General features: G+C 38.9%; 1 protein-coding gene across 4 annotated transcripts in view; it reads right to left on the bottom strand.

Annotated features, from left to right (window-relative positions):
* Window positions 1–15,889, bottom strand: part of KCNS3 (potassium voltage-gated channel modifier subfamily S member 3) — a 71,023-nt gene that overhangs the window by 48,288 nt on the left and 6,846 nt on the right. For 3 of the 4 annotated variants that reach the window (XM_015859602.3, XM_085542229.1, XM_015859603.3), the window contains exon 2: window positions 818–4,606. The exons of the other annotated variant lie outside the window; for it this stretch is intronic. In XM_015859602.3, the coding sequence (XP_015715088.1) occupies window positions 3,078–4,562 (1,485 nt within the window). In that variant the 5' untranslated portion in view covers window positions 4,563–4,606 and the 3' untranslated portion in view covers window positions 818–3,077. Of the gene's footprint in view, window positions 1–817; window positions 4,607–15,889 lie in introns of those variants that run through there. 4 annotated transcript variants of the gene reach the window in all.

Below are 15,889 nucleotides of genomic sequence, written 5' to 3'. Positions count from 1 at the left end.
ACAAGGATGGATGCTGTTGTGGAAAAACTGAATAGCAAAAGGGCAGTGTTTGCCATCAAGACAAAGAAACTAATGATGTGCCAGGAAGCTGTTTTGAATAAAGACCAGCAATTCCCTCCCATGCAAAATGGGACACACATCTGAACACAACCTCTTCTGTGCTTTTTTATCTGAAACAGCAGCTGGGTGGAGAGAATTTAAGCAGCATTTTTCAAGAGAAAAGCATATAGTACAGGAATAAGAAAAGTATTAAAGATAATCTGCCTTACATTAGTACTATTTCCTGATAATACACAACTCTAGACCAGGGAAAAGGACATTAATAGGAAACGAGTCCCCTCTTACATTCAATTTTTGACAGAAAATTCTTCTAGTAAAACTTATACACAGTAAGAGAATGTATTAGTTCTGTATTTACTCTCATCTGCTTTTTATGGCACTCAAGATTTGTGTCACTTTCTTGTGCCAGTGCACATTACAGGACTTGACATTCTGCTTTGAGAGCAGCACCTTTCGGCTCATACCCTGCTTCCATTTATGTAAAAGCAAAGTGCTGGAAATATTCCAGCAAAGGAAAAAGATTACAACAAAGCCTTCTTTGAAAGACACAGCTGATTTGAACAGAGCTCAGGTGTCATCCCAGATATCAAAACAGCACTTTGCATGGCACAGGGGTTCCCTTTTATCACACAGTCTAAAAGACATGCCTCACTGTGTTGCAAGATCAATCCATGTGGAAGAAGTCAAAGAAACTTAGTGTCACATCCATATGTGACCAATCAAGGGTAGTTCAATTTATGACAAATTACTATTCATTACCATTTCTGTGTAATGCTTAATATACAAAAAGAGATTTTTCAATACTAGTTTTTTTCAACTGTTTAATATAAATTTCTTGCAGTTTTTGTTGCATTACAATATATTTCATTGCTTTGAAATTTCAACAACAATATCATCTATATACGGAGCATACCAAGAGAGTTTCTTTGGACAGAGCAATTTTTATGCTGTTATTCTGCTGGTTCCTATTACATTCATATGCACATACATATTTATTATTTTATATCATTGCATCTTTGTAATGCTAACTGTTCACTAAGAACAAAACACGTGTAGGCTAACTTTCCCGTTTGGTTTTCCTGCATTTACAATGGGAAGAATTAGTTTTGATTACCTGTGAAGCATCACATACCCTTATGACATTCAGCAAGTAGTTAGACAACTTCTGAAGTTTCTCCAGAACTCAAAGTGTTCCCAAGTCTCACATTACCACGCTGGTGCACAGCCATCCTCTTTCCAAGGTATAGGTTGGTCCATCCCGTTCTCTTTTGTTTCACTGACCTGCAAAGAGGTGGGAGCTCTGTGCCTCAGCAAGTATCAGTGCAACTCAACTGCTTACTCAGCGTACTTTACAACAGAAATCATGATGCATGATGCATGAAAAAAAACAGCCCTCTGAACTACTCTGCAGAGACTAAAAATGGGTTCCCGTCTGGGTTTTCTCAGTCTTGAAATCAGCCCCTACTGAGTTTGATCTGCCTGCATAGAAACTGACTAAGGGCTACCAAGATTCAGCCCACTAGAGATTAAATGATATATAAAAAAAAAATAATAATAACAAAAAACAGTGAAGTTTGTCTTTAAGCAAAACATCAGCATCACAGTAGCTTGGATTCTTCACTGTCCAGCATCTACTTGGTTACTAGAAACTGCCAAAAAAAAAACAAAACATAAATGAGAGTTCAGAAGTATTATTGACTTCAGAGGTCCCCAAGTTTCTTATGCATTCCTTGGTAGAGGGTTTTCCAGTGCAGCTTTCCCTTCAGATAGCCCTGGAAAGTGCAGTCTGAACCACAGCAGGATTAGCTGGCTGTATAAGAAATCCCTGGAGAGGAGAGGAACGCACAGTGCTGCAGAACTCTGCCAGGCACTGAGCACTGCTCCAGCCCATAGAACAAGACAGGACAGCTGCCATCCCCAACAGATGAGCTTCAGAAAAATGAGCCGCAATAGGTTAACATATGGGTGTCCACATGCAGTGCATGCCCTACCTCTCTGAGGGACAATATATGGTAGAGGAGAGCATTTCCACATGTCTACAATGCTTGCCATTGCAGTCCTGGACTGGGAACCAGTGCAGCAAAGATGCTGCTTGTGTATGATTTTTACCCACCAAGCCAGCAAAGGAGCAGAGCTGACAACATGCAGCAGTAACTTCTAAAGACCACCGTGGCAGTTCACTTCAGTACCAACAAAACAAAGCCTCTGAGGAAGCCACTGGGATGGTCCTAAATCACAGCAGCATCCTCTCCAGGCACTAGAACTGCTCTGGATCTCAATGGCAGATATAGTGATTAAAAGGTACAATAAGCTCCTGGCCAGACTTAGGCCTCAAGTTTCATCCTGGCGCACATGGTTTAGAACCTTCAGGACCTGCCAGAGTTTGTCCATGCTAGAGGAGGGACACGGGGAAAAAATATAGGCACAATGGGATTAATTTATTTTAACAAACTAAAAATGCATTGTGCTTTTGGAAAGAAATTCACAAATATTATGCTGCCATGGAGTAAAAGCACTATGTACCAATACATTTGCTGTCCCAAGTTGGTTCCCAACTCCAGGATTGCGTAAGTATTTTAGTGAGCACAGCTTTACACGTAGACAATTTCTTCTTTCTTCTGATATATTTTCAGTACAAACTCTGCTGATGTGCCATAGTTTTTATATGTTTACAATACACATCTACCTGAACAGCAGCAAGATTCTGTGTAAGCTATCATATTGCTGCAGGAAACAAACAGCGATCTCACATTTAAAACTGTTTTCCTGACTTTTTTCCTCAAAGAAAATGCATATCGTTAGTTGTGTAAAAACCAAACTATCACATGAGGCGTATTTTAAAGCCTCTTATAATCGACAAAGCTTGTATGGCATCCTCAGAGCAAAGAATGTCCAAATATGGCTAAGAGTTAAGTACCCTGAGAATTAACTGCACTTAATAAATTCACTGAAGTCTTTAAGTCCACGTTTACCAGGAATCAGAAAAGAAAAATAAGGGAAACAGAAAGTGATTCTACTCATTTTCCTGCACCATTATCTAAAGTAGTTGTGTGATAAACATCCTCCATATCTTGGATGCTGGAGGCATCTGTTGAATCTTGGTCACTGACTACAATTCCTACCGAGGAAAGGCTTGAAATGAATGAGTGCATCTTTTTTGCATAAATATCTCTAATGTTAAAATAAGGTAGATCATTACATTTCTCTTTGCGATCATTGTTGCATTGGTCTGGGTCAATATCTTTTTGCTTTTGATAGTACTTAGAGAACTTATTGAAAATAATGGTGATTGGAAGGGCTACCACTAGTATCCCACAGATAATGCATAAGGTGCCGAGCAGCTTTCCAGCAAGTGTGACTGGGTAAGTGTCCCCATAACCAACAGTGGTCATGCTGATAGTTGCCCACCACCAGCAAACGGGGATGCTGTGCAGTTCTGATGAGTCATCATCCTTCTCCACCGAGTAGACAAGAACTGAAAAAATAGAAATCCCAACAGACAAAAACAAAAGGAGAAGTCCAACTTCCTGGTAGCTGTGTCTCAAAGTAGCGCCTAAAGACCGCAGTCCTACAGAGTGCCTGGCCAGTTTCAGGATGCGAAATATCCTCATTAACCGCAGGATCTGCACCACTTTCCCCATGTTTTCAATATCTTCACTTTCTTCTTCCTTTGTGTCCACAGCCAAGGTAGCATAAAATGGGATAATAGAGACAAAATCAATGATATTCAATGGTTTCTTCCAGAACTTCTTTTGACTTGGAGCACTGATGAGCCTGATCACTAGCTCAGCAGTGAACCAGATGATGCACGCAATCTCCACAGCTTCCAGCACAGGGTCTTCAATCTCTCTGTCATTGGCATCCAGCCTTTGAAATTCGGGCATGCTGTGAATGCACATGGCCACAATTGATGCCAGCACAACACTCAAGGAGGACACGGCAATTAACTTGGCAGACAAGCAGTATGCAGGATTTTCCATTCTGACCCAGATCTTCTTTCTTATTTCACCGAAGCATAGATTATCAAACTTTTCCAGCTCTTTATCAAATATGGACGATTCTTCATTAGAGGAGTCAATGCTTCTGTCATTGCTTTTCTGATCCCAGTCTTTCTCAGGACCTTCTTCTTTCCTCTCCTGGTACCGGTTGCTGCAACAGGAATCAATAAACAGCTCATTTATCCCCCAGTACTCTATTTCCTGGCAGAAGGAAAAGACACAAAGCTCCTCCATGACGTGAAGTTTGCCAGTGTAGTAAAAGTTCAGAACATATCGGAACAATGATGGATTTCTGTCAAAGTAGTATTCCTTGTCTGCAACGCTGTAATCATCGCATAGTTCTAGAATAGCTTCTTCTGAATGGCATCTGAGAAGTTTCCCAAGCCTGGTATGAGGAAATCGGAGCAAAGTGCTTTGATCCACTGATTGCTTAAAGCCGCCCACATTCAAATTGATAAGTTCTGCATCTTTGCCAGGTCTGCGGAAAAATTCACCATAAACCATTTTGAACAGTTCCACTGCTGGTGCCCAATAAGATTACATTGAACCTAAAAAGAACATAAAATATTATTAGGTCATTTTGTTCTGTTTTGTTCTTGTGACACACTCTTTTTTTCCATCTCCAACTACTATGAAACAAAACAAAACAAAAATGATGAGTATGATTATTAAGCATTTCACAGAAGTGGGTTTGGTTTGATGATTTAACTCAGCTTTACAAAATTTGAAAGCAATGGATTAAAGTTTAGCACTCCTCAAGTATTTCAAGTGAGGCAGAAGAATGCCTAATTTATCAATAAATCAGTCTCTGTATTACTATCACATTGACATTAATACTTCTTAGATTCATTGCAATGCAGCTGGAAATCTTTGGTTGAAAGAAAGAAAACTTGACAATCTATCAAAACACTTAGGGCAAAGCTTAAGAGCAGGCATCTCAATTATGGTGTCAGTAGAGCTGTATTGATTTAAATGAACCGGCAATTTATAATCCACTACTTTCAGCATTATTCATGTGAGCGTGAACTGCAATTACTTCTGTTGTAATACCAATTCATTTCTTTCCGGAGTCACCCACAGAAAAGCATTCTGTATTCATGAAAACATATCAAATTTGCATTTGAAGCTTCCCAAACCCTGACTTTAGAGTTCTGTCTTGCCCATATCTGGGTGTCTGCAGCTCCTCACCATATTTTTTTCTCTGTATTCTTACTCACCTGGAGTGTCTCAACTCACTTACAACCTTAGTCAGCTCTAGAAGTTCTTCCTATTCTGCCACAATATGGATACAGCCACTGTGGTAATGCTGGAAAGCTGGTGATGAAATGTCATTTATGGAGATATAAACTTCCAGAGATAGAACTTCTACAAAAAATTTACCTCAGCACATACATGAATATCTGCAAATAGCATTTAAAAAGGCAGTTACAATTACTAGAAAAGAAGTTAAATTCTCCAGAGGAGTTTAGTTCTTGCTTTCCTTTTAAGAAACCACAGTCTTCAGGCAAAAACTAGCAGTTCCCACACTTGTCGTGAGATTGTATGTAACTTCTGATCATCAGGAGATGATAAAAAATTTTTGACATCTGACACACATTAATTAATGTGTACTAAGCTAATTTATTTCAATTTGATAGGGAAGACAATTAATTTTAATGATGACAAGAGGGCATGTAATCTTTCAGTGTTAACTGATGGATTCATATCATGGAAAAATATTGCTCTGGTGCTCTATAATGACTTGGAAAAGCTACTCAATGAACTAACAATTCCTATACTTGCCCATCTTCCAGTGCCTCCAGCACTGGTCTCAATTATTTTTCAGATTTGAGATCTGTTTTGATTTGAGCCTGAATATTTTCTGCTGCTCCTCAAGGTCTCCTGTCTCAGTTAAGAATGTCATTAATGTTATATCTATGAAAGTCATTAAGGTTATATCTATTTCCTCATTCACGGTGTGTGTGCCATGTCTGCAACCATGCTATACATGAACATCAGACAGGAACATCAGCTCTTCCTTATGTAGAAGAAACCTGGGCACTTTCTTCAAACAGAAATCACTTCTGGTCTTTAGTAAGTGCCAAAGTGGATGGTTCCGACACCAGATCTCAAGGATAAGTCCTAATTTACACCACCGGAACAAGTAAGAATCAAGAGGTAGGGGGAGGGGGGGGTGGGGAAGAAAAAAAAAAGATAGAAAAGAAAAAAAAGAAGAAAGAAGAAGAAAAATCTGCAACCTTTATTAATTGTCAACTAAAAGAATTTAACATTCATTCTGCCCCAAGTACTTGTCTTAATAGGTGAGCTCCTCTGACACATCTAGACCCGCTCCATCAATCTGTAAAGATATTGTGTTTTATTGCTGTAGCTCTACACAAAAGATTAAATCCATGGGGTCTTGTGGCTACAACTTGACTGAGATGAACTGTCCTCTTGGTATGAATCAACTGTTACTACCCTGAACAGAGATAAGACTGCATCTACAATACTGCCAGCCACAGCCCCATCAGTCACCAAAGTAACTTCCTTTGCAGTTTCAGAGGCATTTCCATTTAATGCAGAACTGACTTCTTTCTTACATTAAAAAGAAAGAAAAAAAAAAGAAAAAGAAAAAAAAAAAACTGACTTCAAACTGAATGCATTATGGAGATGGAGCCACTCTCCAGTGGTGGATGAAGAAGAGCAGGAAATCCACTTCTCTTCTCCAAGAGAGTGATCAGGAGCTGGAATGGGCTGCTCAGGGAGGTGGTGGAGTCACCATCCCTGGAGCTGTTCAAGAAATGTTTCGATGTTGTATTGAGGGACATCGTTTAGTGGGAAATAATACTAATACAGTGATAGGTGGAGGGTTGGACTGGATGATCTTGGAGGTCTTTTCCAACCTTGGTGATTCTATGATCCCTGCAATTTCCATGATGCAAGATACTTTTCTTGTCCAGTGTCTTCCAGCAGAGGAGTAACAGAGAAAACAGATCATCAGGATCTTAAAATGGCAGTGGATCAAAAAATGATTTAAGACAGATTCAAGTCTGGGTTTAGAGGAAGATTCCAAAGGATATTCTGCGCCATGACCTTCTCATTTCCTTCACCTTTAGCCTCCCCATATGCAAGGATTTGTTTTTAGAGATCTGTTCAGTATTCCTTCCAGTACTTTCATTACACTGTTTTTCCACAGTTCCTTATGTAAGTGAGAGCATGGGATCTAATGCTACAAGTATGCATTTCCTAATCTTTGTTCACAGGTGTCAGTCAAACCAAAGCTACTGCAAACCTCAATATATTTCTCTTGAGTGTCACAACTACTGACGCCCGTAAGACTTCAAAACTGAGGCACATAAGATCTTGCAGCTAAATAGCTACTCTGGCAATTAATTCTGAAAAAATCATGTTTGTATCCAGAGTATTCTAAGAGTGAAAGAGAAAGTTATTTTGAAAAATGGAAAACAGCACTTTTTAATACTTTTTTTTTTTATCACTCGGCAAGTCCTTTCAAACTTTTCTTCAATCCAGATCAGCTGGAAACATCATTAATTTTACTGCATGCACAGATTATCATGCAGTCAAGATAAAGATCTTGAAAAAAACAATGTATGAGACACACTGCTTCCCAATTAAGCAAGACGGAGAGCAGTCAGTTTTTATGGAATGATAAACTAGGTACATAAAAGTGATTTTACAACTTAAAATGTTGTTTGAAGACAGGTATTTACTAGCTAACAGAATGACTGTAAAACACAGTTGCTTCAAGTGTTTCCCAAGGCTCAGCATTTACAAATGACTAAGACATAAAATAAAAGCACAGATTTCCACTCAGAGATGAAGGGCAGAAGGACTCAGCTGATAATTAGCTTCAATCAGGATCAAGAGCTAAGCTATGATTTTACATCAGTATAAATTCCTCCCAAAATTTCTCAGTGTCTGGAGGAACTGGAGGTCAAAGTAGATTCAACACCAAGCCAAGTCTATTCATTGATTAATTTCAGTGAGTAAAACTCCACTTTCAGCAATTCATTAAGAGGAGAGCAATAGAATGTAAGCTAAGGCAATAAAAAACAGGCAAGATTTAAGATTATCGGGTGTGAGTGGTAACTATAACAAGAAGAAAGTAAGTTTTTGCCCCAAGCTATGCTGGGGCAAAGACCACAAACAGCAACTTCTCTCCCAGCACAACATGCTCTCTACTCAAGGGAGTCCTTCACTTACTCAGCAGACTTTTACCCAAGGATAAAACTGTGCTCCACTTGAAACAGTGCCTTCCTGGAGTTCAGAAGCCTGCATCATGATCCTCCTAAGAACACAGAGCTACCACAAACTTTGCAGCTCTCAACTTCAAGAATGTCATCGACCTCTTTGATCTGGTCTTCTGTAAACACCAAGTATTCATATATAACATAATAAACTGCTAACTATTCCAAAGCACACACTTCTTGCCCTAGAGAGTCTTAGAGAGGAAGCAAACACATAGCAGATGTTAGTTACTTGGTTGCTTTAATTGATTCAGTTGTTTTGATGAGCTACTGGGTAAGAACTCATATAGAATAGAAAATGAAATGAAACGAGAAAGAAAGATGCTTATTGCAACAATCAACATTCTCTGAGAAGCTAAAAAAGAAAAAAACAACAAAACCATGCGATAGAAGTTCCAAATGTTAAGCTTGAGGGCCAAATAAAAACCAATCATAAGGAAAGCTGTGTGAAAAGGATATAAACATTAAGAATAAAAAACAAAACAACAGGATTCAGCTCTTCCCAATCCAATATGGGGATGGGTTTTAGCCAGTGCTTCTGCAGTAGGACATTACTGGTGAGGTCACAGACCCATTGTCTGGCTTGGAAGGCGACAGCAGATTTCTGGGGTTTTAGCATGCTGTGAAATCCCTAAAGCTCACAAAAGAAGAGCCACGGGGACGAAATTTATGTGCATGGTCCCTTTGAGATTGCGACACAGTGGATGCATAACACAGAGTGAAGGGCTGTGGTTTACAACCTCATTGAGATCAAATCCCTTAAAGATTTTTAGTGAGGATGTGAACCCCATACCACGAATGTATTCATTAGGAAAGTTTCTCTTTCTAAGTTTTCTTCCACATACTCTCTACAAAAAGTCCCTATACTCAATGAGCTCCCAAATGAAAGCTTTTTTGACATAGTGCACATTTACCTATGCTACTGTCTCAGCTATTGATAATTCTGAATTGTGACAACTTCTGCTTTTGTTAGCACTAATCTGTCTGTGATTATCCATGCACAAAGGAAAGGAAGTTGAACTGACTCATGGTGGGATAGACTGTGCTTTACTTCACTACATAAAATGTAAATACTAAAGGTTCAAGACCTGCTCACACTGAAATCAGGAGGTTACAGTACTGACCTGAAATTAGAGGACAGGGAAATCCTTGTAACTCTAAAAACCCTTCACAGACCTCAGGGGATGTTTTCCCCCTCAAAGAATCTAATAATCTTATAGGATTTCCATTTTAGGATGCTAAATTCAGAGAACTGAGCTTTCAGAACTTCATTCTCAAGTGCTTTATTTGAGCACCTGGCTATCACCAGGAAACAGATTTTGCCTCCTCATGAAGCAGACAACTACATAGGTTCTAATTTCTGTTGATTTCCTCACAAACTACTCTAGCCACTCATATGCATCTATAGACATCAAACTACTTCTAAAAACTAGGTATGTGAACCTAGAAAACTTCAGTGCAGAATCAAAACCTTAACCAGATTTGGCAGAGCTTGGATTTAGAACCATGAAAGTAGCACAAATACTTGCATAATGAACCACCTAAAAGTGCCATGTATGCTTTCCGACCTACTGAACACAGTAAAACAGTTAGGTGCATTTACTTAATCAATCACAGTTCAAGTTTGAATTGAAATCCATTTAGTATGACTTATGTTAATGCCTGTCAGCTGCATAGTCATAACTGCTTGAACACACATGATTAAGTCTGAAAAGATACAGTATTATTTGGTGCTCTCATCATTATATTATCTGTACCCGACTCTATTTTGCAATATTTGATTCTGTAAAGTTCACTGCAAAATCATTTGGAGTCCGTGAAGGCAGAAGTGAATCTACAAGAAAATAAGTCATCTAAGCATACATAGCAGGAACATCCAAAAAAAACATTCTGTGGTAATGGATGCACTGTTGAGGCAACGAGGATAAATTTATCAGCTAAATTATTTGCTTAGTTGTAATTTATTTTATACATCCTATTAGTGGTGACATCCTTTATCCAGAATACTACAATAAAATGCTATGAAAATAATGGAGTCATACAGCTACAGTTCCCTTGAAATGCATTCAGTTCAGCCTCCCAGAAGACCTAAGGTAAATGAAGTTTGCACTGAAGTCTCCAGGACCAAATGTTGTCCTGAAGTTACCTCCACATAAACCTACTTGGCCAAATTCACACCGGGTTCAATTTTATTATGTCAGCAGATTTTCAGAAATTGAACTTGTACCATATGCCTGCGTACTGTTGCAATGAGATGGAAAACAGAAAGAAACAACAGCAGCTGCTGAGAGCACCGCTGGCAACAAAATGTAAAATCATTTCAACATCTGTACCTGTGGAAAAACAGTCTTCAAAGCAAAGTACATTTTCATAAAAGTCACCTCCCTCACAAGACTGCGCTGGTCAAAGAAGAAGTGGAACTATTGCAACTCAAAGTGAAAGAACACAAACAACAATATGTCACTGCAGCCTATGGTTCATCCCACTGATCTTGTGCATATACTTTCAGGTGCAATAAATCACCTGTTAGAAAAGTAATTTTTTGTATATTAACAAGATAAGCAGCACAGATGACTTGTAAGAAGTCTAACTTGGGTATGGCTAGCATTAGGTAAAACCAGTCCTCCCCAGAAGTGAAATTTAGCTGATTATCACTGTGAGAATGCTGGCAGGGATGGAGTATAGGCCAAGGGTAAGCATAAGAAAGGAGCAAGTGAAAGCTGCAGCTGTAACATCAACAAGATAAAAACTTCCTTGGGAATGTGGTTTGTGGTCTGAACTGCTTTACATAAAAAGAATTCCACATATCAGAACATCATCTTGTAAAATTATATTAAAAAATAAACAAATAAATAGAAAAAGGTATCCTCTTCCTAACTTGAAAAGTTCCTGGGCATAACATGCATTCTGACATTTACAAGCCTGACACCTCTCTATGTTCCCAATGGTTCAGCAATTTATAGTCTGCTCAGATAAAATTAAAAGACCATTATCCACCTTAACTAAGTGGAATTGACAGATTAAAATGTGTTTGCTTGAAAATCTACCTGTACATCCTCACCAATGAAGCAGTTACAATGCTGTATTATGACACCTGTCAATTTACACAGGGAGAAGATATTAATAATTTCCTTGAGCTATATTGTTATAATTGCTGAAGTTTACAGCAAAAATTTAAGATGAGAAGAAGCACAAGGCATTATTAGAACCATCAACATTGCTACAGTTTGGTGATAAAAGAAATTATCTCTCTCCAGATTAACTTTTGGACAATAATTTTATGTGATAGGTCATATTCTTGGCATCCCGCTTTCATCAGAAGTACAGGTTCAAAACAAGAAGTACTATTTGAACTGAACATTGTAACTTCTAGGTCAAAGCACCTCTGCAAGAAGCACAATTTCTACAGATTCCCTTCATTAAAATCAATATTCCATATCTCATTTTCTACAGAGTTCTACATTCTTCCCATTCAAGTACTTTTCCAACAAGTACAATAAAAATTGGTTATTGGTAGTTTATGTTATCATTAGTGGTCAAAAACTCCTGATATGTGATCCCAGCATCAGATTCTTTTACACAAAGGAAAAATAGCATGGAATAAAGGTACACTGGTGTATTTCTTACAAATAGTTCTTCATTGTCATTGTATTTCACTCGTAAGGATAGCTGAACTTTGAAAGGTCAGTTACCAGAATAAATAAGATGATGCAGACAGCCACACAGGGAAAGAAATAAATAAACTTATCATCTAAAGAAAATAAACAACAACAAAAAACACATTTAGCTGAAGTAGAAAATCTAAATATTACTCATACATTCATAGTGCAGGGCACAACAGTGTGTTGGCAGAGGTGAGAAACTGCATGTCTATCCAACCACTACAAACCTCTCAGGCCTGACATAAAGGCGTAAGCAACCAGACATATTTTCTCCTTCTCTAATACAGAAGTCCATGCACCATTTAAAAGACTTTTTCCAGTCTGAGTCTCATTTGCTCACAAGCCTCTGCACAGAGGCAAGTTACACCTGCAAACAGCTGTTATAATTCTCCTGTGTTAAGGAAAGGAAATAGGAGTTTGGTGAAATTCAGATCATTTTTTACGTCATGTAGATGGGAAACAGAGAGTTAAAAATAAGATTTAACTTACTGCAAAGAAGACTGACCTTTATATTCAAAATATCTACTCTTTAGTTCATCCTAGATTTTGTAATTGTAAGGAAAAATGTATATTTTTCCTCATTTTGAAGTCTGAGGAATTGTCCTCTGCTCCACAGTGTAGATGACTCCTGAAACTACAGGACTGTTGATCATTTATGCTCTGTGAGATTAACTCCTCCTGATCTTCTATTTTTTAGAACCAAGACAATGTTCCTATAGTGCACAAAGTCAAATTGCAACAGTCAGTTGTTCTAAACAATGACAAATCTATGCACAGAATCACAGAATTGTAGGGGCTGAAAGGGACCTCTAGAGACTGAGTCCAACCCCATGGTAAAGCAGGTTCCCTAAAGCAGATCACACAGGGAAGCATCCAGATAGAACTTGAATATTTCCAGAGGAGACTCCACAACCTCTCTGGGAAGCCTGTTTCACTCTGTCAGGGCCACCACCAGAGCAGAGTAGATGGGGAGGATCACCTCCCTCGACCTGCTGGCGACGCTCTTTTTAATGCACCACAGGGTACTGCCAGCTTTCTTGGCCATCAGAGCATGCTACTGGCTCATGACCATCCTGCTGCCCATCAGGACCCTCAGGTCTGTGAGCTCCACTCCAGGAGATCCTCCCCCCTAACTTGTACTGATGTATATATTATAAAGCATGCACCCCATAAAACAAGGTTCCCACCTTATGCTGGGAAGAGGCACTTATGAATATAAAACCCAAGACTGTGTGGTAGGACGTTGTGACAGAAAGAAAACCTCTTATGAAACACCTTCAGTAAGTCCTGACTGAGCTAGCAATCACACCTTCACTAGTACTTAGCCACAGCATCAAAATACCAAAAAGGACAGTTCAGCTGTGGATGCCATAGCACTAAACTACTGAACTAGCTACCTGTAACCTTTGAATCTATGTCAGTTTTATTCTATTCTAAGTTCTAGCTTTGGGATAAAGTATTTTAAACAGTCTCTCCTTACAACATTTATATAACTCAGTCATTTACCTTTTTTATTTATGAAGAAATGGTTGTATTAGTAACATACCAGCAGTTACAGAACTTAGGCCAGGAATGAACCTTGAAGAGTTACCTGATTCAAATCCTCCCATCCCTCAAGATAGGATCAGCTATTCCTAAATAATTTTTAACAGATGTTTATTTATTCTTCTATGATAAAGACTATCCAGCGGGATTGCAGATTCTAGTCCACCACTCTGCTACTGGAAATCACTTTGTTCCTCTGTCCTGGACCTTCCAAGTAGCATCACAAAATAATCTGCTTTGAAGTGATCCTTTGGAGGCTATCTTGTCCAACCCAATGTTCAGAGCAGGTCCAGTCATAGCAGGCTGCACAAGGCCAATTGCATTTTTAGTATCTCCAGGGACAGAGAATTCTCACATTTGCTGGATATACATTGTGCCAGTGCATAATTCCTCCTATAATGTTGGTTGTTTTTTTTCTATTGTCTAACTAGAAGCTCTTTCTTTCCAACTTGGGTACATTGGTTGTGCCCTAAACTGTACTGCTGCATGGGATTATTGAAGCCTGGATGAAATTTCTCCAGGCAGCTGAAATCCCTTTTAACAGCATCCTTTCAGCATATTGGTGTAGTATTATCCATCTCAGTCTCGATTACTTCAACTTGGCTGTCCTCACATAGCATTTAACAAGAAAGAATGCTATAAAAGGTGTGAATCAGGTATGTGACAGGCTAAGATATAAAACTGCATCACTGCACAAGTGTTCAATTGACTATTCAGAGAAACAGCTGAGACATTGTTCCTGCATGCAAAAAAACAGGATAGCCAGCAAATAAGTTTTTCTCTGAATAAGCATTAGCCTATGAGTGCAATCCATCTCAGCACCTGTCAGTATTACTATCCATCTTTTTCTTTTTTTTTTAAGGAAGTATTAAGTGGCTACTAAAACTTGGATTTACGTATGAATAATTATATATCTCACATTGGCACCACTTATGAGATACTAGAGGCACTGTGTGAATGGGCTGCGTTTTAGCAACACTAACAAATGTATTTATACAGCTCATAGCAGCATCACCATCTACTCAACCCAGGACTCGATGCTGAGCACTTTGAAGTTACTCGGGAAATTTTTATCATTACCATTCAGTGGCAAAAAGTTTGGAACAAATTATGACAACAAGTCAAATCAGAAGGAATTTCAGAAGGCAGAAGCATCCCTTCCCTGACTACCCTCTTCTGCCCTATTTCTACAAACATGGTTTTCTAATGCTTAGGATGACCCACACAAATGGCTGGGCAAAATCTTTCATCAGTGGAGGTTTTGCTGAAAGTTGTAAAAAGGGATTTCCCAGGTTTCTGCCTGGGTTACACTTTAGCTAGACAGATACATAACCTCCCACAGAGAGCCCCAAGGATTTCAAAGGAGCAAAATCAGCATGTCAGCTCCTTACCGAAAGATCCAGAAAAAGATCTAAGATCCAGACTATGTATCCCCCCCAAAAAAGAGATAAAACTTCCATCAGTATTTTGCTTACCACAATTTTTGTGTTAAATTGAGCAGTGTTATATTCCTGCTTTACTACCCACATCCATGAGTACAAGCAGACACAAACTTCTATGGGATCAGTGCCTTCCATCCTCAGTCTAAGCTGAAAGAACCCATATTTCAGAGATTTTCCTTAGTCTTGAAGTAGAGAATAGCTTCAGAGCAAGAACTAGATTTAATTAAGCACATTCGGAGCATCAGAAGAAACTAATTTAAGAACAATGCACATTTGTTTTCAGTTGATAGTTTTCCTTTATAGGCTGCTGCTTAAAGCAAAGCAACACCAAGCACCACTTTAAGAAAAACCCATTTGGCCTTAGCAGCATAACAAATCTACAATTCATGGAGGAAGAAGAAAGCAAATGAAATTACCTTTCTTGTGGCTTACATTTGAATGAAGTACTTCACCATGTACTCAATAAAACCTGGGAGAGAAAACATGCTGCACAAGAAGGGCAACACTACAGCTTTAATTCTATTAACACTACCTCAGATGAAAACAAGTCCTGTAATGTTCAGACTTTGAATCTGAATACACAAACACTTGCTATCAGCAGTAATCACTAGGATTTATTGCTGAGAAAAAAAAATGCCTGAATGCCTCTGAGATCCAAGTTGTGAGTTCAGGGCCAGCAACCGTCAGAGATGCCCAAGGAATCTCATGTGCTTGCACATTCACAGAATTATAGTCATTGAATGGTTTGGATTGGAAGGGATCTCCAAGATCATCTAGTTCCAAATACCCTGCCATGGCAGTGTTGCCAACCACTAAATCAAGAGCAGATCATGGAATCATAGAATCATTTGAGTTGGAAGGGACCCTTAAAGACCATCCAGTCCACCTCCCCTGCAGTGAACAGGAACATCTACAGCTCCACCAGGTGCTTAGAG

This window comes from Coturnix japonica, chromosome 3 (assembly GCF_054131305.1).
Source record: "Coturnix japonica strain WE chromosome 3, WE-NBRP24, whole genome shotgun sequence".
Lineage (NCBI taxonomy): Eukaryota > Metazoa > Chordata > Aves > Galliformes > Phasianidae > Coturnix > Coturnix japonica.
This window is presented reverse-complemented; position numbering and strand designations above follow the sequence as displayed.